The 10,725-nt window shown below is 34.5% G+C and overlaps 1 protein-coding gene across 3 annotated transcripts in view; it reads left to right on the top strand.

The window, feature by feature from the left end:
• Positions 1–244: 244 nt before the first annotated feature.
• The window catches only part of LOC148674742 (3',5'-cyclic-AMP phosphodiesterase 7B-like), an 87,379-nt gene continuing 76,898 nt past the window's right edge, over positions 245–10,725 (top strand). Inside the window, exon 1 of one of the 3 annotated variants that reach the window (XM_088625265.1) lies at positions 245–562. Coding sequence is in view for 2 of the 3 variants with exons in the window: in XM_088625268.1 (XP_088481394.1) it covers positions 542–562 (21 nt within the window). In the remaining variant the exon portion in view is untranslated. The remainder of the gene's footprint in view (positions 563–10,725) is intronic. The other 2 variants (XM_088625268.1, XM_088625267.1) reach the window with 2 other exon arrangements.

The raw sequence follows: 10,725 nt of genomic DNA, 5'->3' as shown, positions 1-10,725 counted from the left end.
ATGTGATTCTTTCCCCACCCCCTCGTCTTCCTGACAAGCAAATGTCACCAGGCAACTCTAAGGCAGAAGAAAATCTGCCTGAATCACTGGCAAATTCTTCTCATAGTAGCTCTTTTAAATTAATAGCACATGCTGGGAAAAATCTAAGCTGTGGCTTTGACGTCACTATTGAAATGAGGAAGCATAAACACAGAAGGCTTCACCCCAGAACAGCCGCACAGTGTTGAAGCTCATTGGTCTGCCTCCCCTTGCCTCTGGCTACTGACAACACCTCCCAGCCGTAGCCAGCCCACTGCGAGCTGCTCACAATCATTGAGCACAGCCAAGACAGGCAGGCATGCAGACTGCATTAAACTAACACAGCTCCATTCTGCTCACACAGCCCAAGAGAAAGTGCCCTCTCGGCTTGTTGCCTCTGCTTTTAAATTCCACTCATCCTGGATGCGGTTGCTGGATTCTGCAGATCACGTCTTCATGAGCAAGCAGCACCCGTCCAAGATTTCACAGCATTTACAGGTCACAGATCTGCCACTATGGTTAAATGTCTTGTTTAATGGTTGAGGTATGTACTCTAAATCTTAAGGCAGCTTTCCAAAAACAAAAAGGGGAACTCAAAATGAAAACCCTTGTTGTGTTACATCTTGACTTGTGTTACTGTAAACAGGAGATTTTGTAGTGTTGCTGTTGCTGGTAATGTATTGGGATTTGTTTTGTACTGTTTTGCTGTGTACCCCCAGTAACATTTGCATTGAAGCTAGTGGGAGTTCTTCAGTATAGTATGCAACAATGTTTATTTTTATATAGTAAATGCACAAAATAAAAAGTGTGGGTGTCAAAGGAGTTTCTAACAATATAGCTAATGCGTACATCTTGTTGATGTGCTGAAATTAGAGGTGTTATTGAAACACACCTGTATAGTTACAGTATATGCATCATACACCTACAAAAAAAAAGTAAAGTGATTTATTGAGCTTGGTTTCTCTATAGGTTGCCACTGTAGGTGGTTTAAAGTTTTAACAATTTAAAAGCAAATTCTGTCCAGTAGTTGCTTCAGCATTTCAAGATTTCTGATTGTCGTCTTTCGCAATTTTTCAATTAATGTGTTTAATGTGTGTTTTGTGAAATTTGTTATGTTTTTATGGAAAGTACATTTTTAAAATTGATGCAGAGAAAATCACTGGTGGAAGCTTATGAAAGTTAAAAAATGAAGTCATACAGATGACTTGAAATTGAGTGCTAGAACCAACAAAAAATGCAGAATTAATTACAGTTAGATTTAATGTGATTGATCCTTTTATATTGTTAAAGGCATATATTTATCTAAGATATATGTATTGCAACATTGTGTGTTAAAGCTAAATATTTCTTTAAGTTAATGCCATTTTTACTTTTAAAGACAGGTCATCTTTTGTTGCATTGTTTGTGTTCCTAGAGAAATATAGCAATTGTGTTTTCTGCACAGCAGTTAGAAATAAGCATTTCCTGCTTTTGTCATCTGTTGCAGCTCTGAGCAAAATATATTTGTTTAGGTCTGAAGTTAAGACAAAACTTCTTATCATTCCCCTCCTTTATGCACTGTACGTTCACAAACATACTTCACATAACATTATTATGTGTTTAGTAGCCTTTGATGAACTAAGAATTGAACTGTTAAGAAGTTTAAGAGAACCTCAGTTCAAAGTCAAAGCACTCTTGTCAGGACATTTTTTTTTTTAAATGAGGAACTGCTTCATTATCAGAGTGACAGAAGAAGGCCAGTTTGCAGAATTTAGTGTTCTTTGACAAGCTGGTATTTGAAAACAGCAGATAAAAAGATGCAGCTTTTAACAGTTTCATTGGTCAGCTGCACCAATTTTCATAGAGTGCATCTTGTGCATTACAAGAACCTTTGTACAAGCCCAATTTTTACTTACTGACTAAGTGTAGATAATTATCTATATTGAAGGAACAATTTTAAGACAGATTCTTGCTTTTGAAATAATAAAAACCTTTATTCTATAAATTTTAGTTTAAGTTTCACAGTTTTAAATTTAAGACTTTAAAATATATAAATACTTGATGGCATATGCAGAACACAGCCACGGAATATAAATACTGCTTAAGTCTACAGAAACACAATTAACCTTTGTATATTATTTTGAATTGTAAATATTTTTTAAAATCAAACTCAGGATATTAAGGCTATCATTTGTATCATTATTGTTTTTTAATTATAAACCCACTCACTATCCCAAAATGGACAGAAAATATTTTCCTTTAAACTGGAAGCAAAGGAGCACAGCTATGCACTGAACTTGGTCACCACAAGCTGTGGTGTGAGTACTAAGAGACATCCTCCCAGTCAAGCTATTGATATGGGCTTGTGGAACGCTCATCTGCTAACACTGAGCATCTGCGGAATGATTGGAGGAGGGTGTTTGCAGAATGCAACATACAGTATCTTTCAACTGCAGTTGTTAGATAATGATTGTAGTTGAAATTAAGTAGCCATACAGGCCAAGTCGTCCTGCTAATCTGTTTCAGAAGAAATATTCAATATGTTTGCCTTAGTCAAAGGAAACATCAGGCACTAAATCAATGTAACAATAATTTAATAAAATGTTAATAAATCAAAAGGGTTAACATCTACAGCATCATATGCAGTCTCATAGGAGGTTGCTTCCTATTGTTTCAGAGTAGCTACTACACTGCTTCTATTGAACAGACATACTGTACTGTAGATGACTGTCTCTTTCTATATACAATACCATAAAATGTTAATATGCCACTCTTCATACATACAAATGATAAATTATTTTGCAAGCTATATAAGAATTTGCTGGTGAGAACAAAGCTATGATAGAGGCTGAATTGACAGAAGACTATTCTTTCGAGCCTAAAAATGTGAGACACATGGTTGTACTGCATGACCATATTTGTATGTCTGGTTCCTGTTTGTTTGAGTTAAAACAGAACTTCCAGTAACTATTATGAGATTCTGACATAGTTCTACAGAACCCACTGATTGTTCTGTATTGAAGACAACACACCAGTCATCTGGTGCTATGGTGGCTGGAGCAGACCTTGCCCTCAATGCCTGTTAACACATGCAGTCTTTTTGAAAATTGTCCAGAATCTTTGGTTCCTGTTTTGGCTCACAACAAGCTCACACACCAGAGATGGGTGGGAGAAGACTGCATGCAGCACACACTTTGTTGTTCACTATGAACACAATTGTGAAGTAAATAAAGTTCTTTCTGATTGGCTTGTTCTCAGGAGAAACATATGGACCTTATTTCCTCTAAGCATTATTATATTTTACTGAACACTTTTCTGCATTAAGCATTATTAAATATTGCTAGTTACAGAGGAAATCTTTGAACATGATAATTTTCAGCACCAAATTATCATTTGATTATATTTACCTCTATCTTGGAGCACATTTTGTTAGGCAATATAATCATAAACCTTTTTAATACTTGAACATTAATATAAAATATAATAGATTTAAATATTTTTTCTAATATGACTAAAGTATTCAAAATTTTCAAAAGCACTAACAAAGTACTTACAGGCTAGATGGGCCAAATGCCCTCCACTTACTTGTAACCTTTCTTAAGACCTCATTAGTTTCTCCTGAATTGACTGTAAATGATGAACCAGAGGATATAAAATGAAAACTAATGGGTAGTGTATGTAAAACTGAGAATAGAAGGCATTTAAGCACCTAGCGTTGTTGCTGAAGTTTGAATCAAAAGAACTGGATCAATTAACTACTACGAACTAAACAAACTACTGTAGACAAGTAGAAAAATGGTCTCCTTTTATTTGTAACCTTTTTTTATTTGATTTTAAACATATGTTGTCTTCATTATTGTCTATAATTTCAAAAATACTTTGAATTAAAAAAACAGATTCTCTTCAAGCTACAATCGAAAGTATCTCTGTCAAGTTTCATGTAGATTTTAAAGAGAGATTTGAAACCTAACAATAAAAGGTGTTTAAAGCTTAATTGAAACAAACATTACACAGCAAAGCAATCTTAGTTATTTTGATGATGACATGACAGTGAACTAGAAGTAGAATCAAAACCTATTATCAGCATTACGAGACACAAAAGTAATTCTTTAAAATGTATACACTTTAGTGAAGTGGTAGGTTTAATTGAAGGGCTGTGTTAATATGTTTCATTCATTAACCTCTATGGATCTTTTTAATATATTTTCCTTTAGTGCCCAATGTCCATGCATGCGCCACACATCCTGAGGATATGTTTCTGCTGCAGGTTTTTATGTTGTAAAAGCATTATTTAACTTTTCACATACAGTAAGCATGTTTAATGTGGACATGCAGTTCAGAAAGACACTAGTATAGGATGAATAATAAAACAGAGTGTGATACAGTATGTGTTAGGGATTAAAAATCACATGTTTGCTCTGTCAATTGGCAAAACAACAACCAAGTAAACTTCAAATACAAAACCTGAAAGAACCTTAATTTTAATTTCTACAGTTTCTGTTTTGTGTTTCCAAAGCAATGAGAATTGCCAGCAAATGACTCCTGGCGAGTATAGCATGTGTAAATTACTATAAATTTCTCCTAGATCGCTTAAATACTATCTACAGCCATTCTGAACTCAAATTTTGACTTTTTTAAAAAACATGATATGATGATTAGAGAAATTCCACTGCCTCAACTTTAAGGTGAGGAGTATTTTTTTTTTTCAATTTTTGGTTTATCATTAAAATATTGAAATAAGAGATTAGTAACTCTTAGGCTTGAAAGTTTTTTTTTCTCACAATGCAATAACACTATAGCTGAAAGTGAACAACAATACTCAGATTTTAGATACTGTTCATAAAGCAGAAATGTGTTTTTATCACCAGGGGGACATAAGTGTATTTATAGTTGTATTTTGTTTTGCAAAGGTTTGAGCCAAATTGCAATTGTAGGTGTGGTTCCTCAAATTGTGAAAGTGGTTCATCAAAAGCCTTTTTTCTATTTAAGAAATGTATTAATTAACAGAGCAAGTAGTATTCATGTGACACTGTAACACTCCATTAAACACATTTCCTTCAGGTCTGCACTATGACCAATATTAAGAAAGTTAAAAATGCAGTCTAATTTTGGTCATGCTTTTGTTTGTGATTACAGTTTAGTTTTTTAAAACAGCTTTCAAATTGAGCAGAAAATTAGAACATACAGAATATGAATTAGACTAAGGGCAGTAAGAAATGTCATGATTAAAGTTGGATTAATATGATCATGTAAACATAACTTTTGGAAATTATTTGCAGTGTATATGTTTAAGTTTGAATTAGCTTGTGGTCACTAACATATAAAACACTTGATAATGTGATGTTGGTTTTGAAGAGGAATTTCCCCTTTGTTTTAATAACGATCGTAACTATTGCAAAGTTTCATACTATAAAGTGAGTTATTTAAAAGTATCACAGATATGTCTGTCTTTATCACTGTCCTATAATGTTGCAGTGTAGTACTGAATAGTTAGTGGAACTGACCTTGAGCTGCAACACTGAATCACAAGCGATTCATATTTCACCCCTGCTTTCTACAGTGACAATAATAAAATGGCACTAATAATGAAAGTCTGAGAAGTTCTTATTCTTCAGTATCCTTGTGACCAAGCAAATACATGCTCTTCAAGTACTTATGATCCAAAAGGACAGATCTAATGTATCTTAATATTTAAAATGTATCTTTTCATTTATCCTTTTAAACAACTCATGGGAAAAGTCAGCCTAATTAATTCACAGTTAAAGATCAATGTGAAGAGCTCTCCTTGCTTTCAAAAGAGACTCTTATCAAGACATAGTTTAGCCCTTCAAAGCTCGCATCATAATGTTGAGGCATTATTTCTTCTCTTCATGCTAAAGCGTATTAATTTTACCAATCATAATTATTCTTTAATTGACATTTTTTGTGGGCCCTGAATCCTACTGAGATGTGATTACTGCTCTCTGTGTTTAGCTTTTGTTTATTAACAGAACACTTGGCAACCCCCAGCCTCACACTGCTCTCCGTATTGCGACCATTTTTTTGTTTATCATGACAAAACCGGATGAAATTAAGTATTTTCTAATTTCCTGTTTAAAAGACAGGAAATGCCAGCTTCTCTAAGAAAAGAAAGCAAGTGACAGCTTCCCTGTACAGACACTTACAGTCTCTCTGTAAGCAGGATAATGAGGATAAATAATTTGGCAGGCTTTGCTGATCTCAGTGATACCTATGTTCTGACTCATGATAAAGCACTTTGAGATGATCCTTACATGGAAATGAAAAACCTTTGAAATGAAAAACTATTGAGATTGATATGAAAGGGTGGATTGTGTTTTAAACATGATTGATTTTACTTTGTGCGTTCTTTACCTTTGCCACCAGTCTATCAAGAAATACAATGGGAATTGTTCTGTTCTACAGTCTGGCTTTTAAAATGAAGTTAAAATGTAGGTCATGATATAATACTCATTGTTTAATCATTAATTTCTGAATTAACCATTTTCTGGTGCAAAATCCAAAGACCAATGAACCTACAGGTATACTGAAGTATGTTGTTGCTGCAGATCTTTCATCCTATTTACAAAACTTTTTTATTAATTGGGGTGATGTTACTATAACTATTGTGAGAGAAAAGTAAAGCCCTTCAGTTTGTTGCTACTTTAAAAAATTTTATGAGGATCGTATCAAAGGGCTTTTTTAAAAATATGTGGAGTGTGCATACATTTTGATTTATGTGCATATATTGATTCCACACTTTCTAGTGTATTCTAAAATTCATTCCTGCAGCATGGTAAGCATGATGTTGACCTTCAAAGATTGCATTTGGCATAACTCACTGTCATAGGAAAATGTAATCCACACTGATGACCTACTGTACCTTAATCCCAATATTGCATGTTTACCCAATTGTAAAGACTGTCTTTAACATAGGCAGAACTAGATGCCCCTTGAGCAGTCCTTGTGCAAAAAAACAGTTCAACCTAATGTGAATTGGCCATGTGAGTGTCTCCTTGGGAAACTGATTCTTTTCCTTGTCTCAAAAATATTAAAATTAAGTCTTCCTTAGGCAAAAATTCGTATGAGTGCACAACAAAAGGCATCCATAATACCTTGATGTCTTTAGGTAAAGGCAGCTCAGACAATAAATCAAATAAGTAAGTAAACACAAGGAAAGGGTAGAAGACAATTCATAGCAATGCTGAAGACATCCTGAATAAAATTACATTGCCAACAGAAACAACTTTGTAGTTTAGAATCTAATAAACATCCTGGTTCATACTCATACAGACTTTCTTGCTCTGAAAAGGCCTTTAGCTCAACACGTCATCTTTTACGTATTGGACAGAAATAAACTAGGCCAGATTAATAAACAACTTTGACCAAAAGTTTAATTTGCAGCACCTTTTGAAAAAGTTTTCAAAATCCAAAACAGATTGTTCTATTTTGTTCATTTATTTCACGTAATTTGCATTGCTGTGATCCTTTCATTCCCTATGTACTGTACAGTGCCCACCAGATTGGTTCCATAATGCATACCACTGCTGAAATGGGAACAAAAACATCATAGAAATGAAACAGTTATTGTATTGCATTGTATGTGCGAAAATCTAAAAAAGTATTGAAAATGCTCAAATTAAATATGATAGTCTACAGTCTATAGTCACTTCTGTAGTTAATGTTTTTATAGAATCTCTTCCGACATAGATTACATTAACAAGACACCTGTTGTGTTTTATGGTTTCATGTTTTTTTTTTACCATTCCAGGCAAAATTGCTCTAGGTTCTTCAGACCATTTGGTTTTTGTTTGTGAGTTTGAACTACAAATGCTGATTTGGATTGAGAACTGGGGATATTGCCAGTAAAGGCTATTAATGTTGTGTGCATCTTTGCATATTCTGCATATTGCATACTTTATGTGTCTATTCTTTGTTGATTTGAATACACATTGTGGGTCATTGTCATGCAAGAATGTCATGCAAGAAATTTCACCAAAATTGAGCTCCATAGCACAGAACTCCAAGTGTTTGGCCAACATGTCCTCGCATACATGGGAATTAATGATTTTCTTCTATATTAACAACAACTCTGGGATCCTTTGATGCAAACTAACACCAAAACATAATAAAATCACCTCTATATTTTAGAGAGGGCATAACACTATGCTCTAAGTGGGCTTCATCTTTTTTTACATAACTTTTTACATAACATGGGATGACCATGTTTTCCCAAAATGCACAATTTTAACCTCATCTGACCTTAAGGCATGACTCCACCTGTCCAGTTTTCACTTAGGTGTTGTCTGGCAAATTTGAAGCACTTGTGTTCACCTTCAGAAGAGGCTTGCAGGCAAATGACAGTCAAATGTCAAACGATAGTTTTGTACACTTTGCATCCTGAAGATGCAAGTTTTTGTTGAAGATCTCCAGCTTTTGTTTTGGATATGCAGTTGCCTCCCAAACCATTTATCTCACAGCCCACAGTGGCAAATACAGTACACTTGCTTCCAATTCTTGGCCAGGTTGCCACTACACCAGCAGTGGCTTTACATTTTTGCAACTATCCCTCAACTTGTGGAGGTCAATAACCATCTTCCTTGAATGGTCAGAGTGTTCTCTTACTTTATCTATGGAGATGCTCAGTACTATTGAATGGATGTTGTCTGTTACCTAATTTTATACCTCAGGCAACTGGGAATCTCTGTTGTAAGTGCAGATTTGTTTTTGTTGGATCTTGTTTAAAGTAAAATCTTATTAAAATACTTTTAATAACACAAGGAGATGTACATGTAAATAAATGTGACAGTATAATTTTGGAATTATTTTTTTTATGACATACAGTACTTACCGTAAACACGGTTTTGCCAATATTACGATTACAATGTAGAACTTTTAGTTTTTAAAGAAGACACATCCAAATGTTAATCTGTTGTATGGTCTGTTTTGTTCCAATTTCATTTGGGTGTCTGAATAAATCTGTACAATATATATAACACTGTACATGTTAAAGGAAAGACTAAAACAACAACAGAACTGCAGTACTTAGCATGTACCTTGACTTAAAAGCTAAACTCCTTTTCATGATGCTTTTCAAAAGGATGGCACAGAGTTCCCTTTAAAACATATTCTGCCCATTTACTGGATTCAAAACACTTTGTTTTATGTTTATTGTGTAAACCTGTGTAAGATAAATCCATTTCAGATGTTTAAAATCTAATAGTAAACAAATACAGAGGAACAAGTTTGAAATGTTTAGCATTGTCACAAAAGCTAACCTACAAGTCTGAATCCAGGGTTTTGGTTATCTCAATAGCACTCTGTGTTGGAGAAGTACAAGGAAAACCCTTGGTTTATTAATTAATTTATATTCACCACCAGCTCAATACCTGTATTGAGGAAATAGAGTTAATATTATTATTGACTTTTGATGCTCTAAAATGTAGAAAAGAATCTGTCTTCCTGAGTGATTCCCATGAAAAAAAAAATCATGTGAAGCATGAATCAAAGACAACTTAAAAGCAAAAACAGCAGCCGTTCCACTCTTTCAATAAAGAACATTACATACTGGTAATTCAGATAGAGTATCTAAAATCTAAAACTGTGAACCTAGTATTAGCATAACCATTTATTTACACTTTTGTTTGCATTATAATTCCAAAAAAAATTCCTTTATGTGCATTTGTAATAGCAAGACCACAGTTTCTCCTTTTTAAACCAACAAGTTTGGCACAATTTTCCATGCTGGACAAACTACTTTTCTTTGCAATGGGCAGTTTGCCCAAAGTCTACCCACACAGGAAAATATGGTCCTTTCAATTTAAATGCAGAGGCAAATGAAAAGTGAAATAAAATTTTACATCTGTTCCTCAACTTGTGTGATTTGCTTTAGTCCATATGCTCTGTTTAATTCTTTCAGTCTTTTTTGTAAGGGCATACCTGTACATGAATTGAACTTCTGCAGTAAATAGCCATAGACTTTGTACATACAGTCGTTACATACAGTAGATACTGTATATGAGGTTTTAGAATAAGAGAGAATATCTTAACACATTCCTTCTTGAATTTATTTTTTCTTTGTGATATTTTAAAGGAATTTCACTTGGCATAACAACACCCACGAATAAAGTGTCCTGAAAGGATTATGGAGTGTTAAGTGACATTTTGGCATACTGTAGGCTGCTTGGCTGATGGCTGACCTCCTTGCCACAAGATGAGGAGGCCAGGACCCCCATGCAGAGTGAGGAGTGACCAAGGGGCAGCAGCAGAGAAGAGCAGGAGGTGGGATGCAAAAGACGTATGTGAGGGAGGGGGAACACATACAGTATTTATAGTGTTTTAGAAGAGGAAATGAGTCAGGAGTGATTGCTAATTACTGACACCCGAAATCTAACATCATTACAAAGAAATGATCTACACTCACCAAACATGTGCAAGGTACCTGCCACTCTGCAGATACCATAGACAATGTTCCACACAGTATTTTTACAGGAGATAGGAGGATCTTCTCCACACAGGTTGTTGAATCCCTCAGAGCCATCAGCACACCCATAGACCATCACAAAACAGATTGAGTGTATAATTGTGTTTTTATTCCTGTAGCTGCTTGCAATTCACACAACCTTTAGGACATTAGGACAAAGTCTTAGCATCTGATTTTCAAACTCATAATTGTGAGGAAGAGTTAGCTGAGTTGTTGAGAGATTTTGAAAGCTTCATTAACATTCCTTT

The sequence above is a fragment of the Lepisosteus platostomus genome, chromosome 3, assembly GCF_059453375.1.
Source record: "Lepisosteus platostomus isolate fLepPlt1 chromosome 3, fLepPlt1.hap1, whole genome shotgun sequence".
Classification (NCBI taxonomy): Eukaryota; Metazoa; Chordata; class Actinopteri; order Semionotiformes; family Lepisosteidae; genus Lepisosteus; species Lepisosteus platostomus.
Note: the sequence above shows the minus strand (reverse complement) of the source record. Positions and strands in the feature narration are given on the sequence as shown.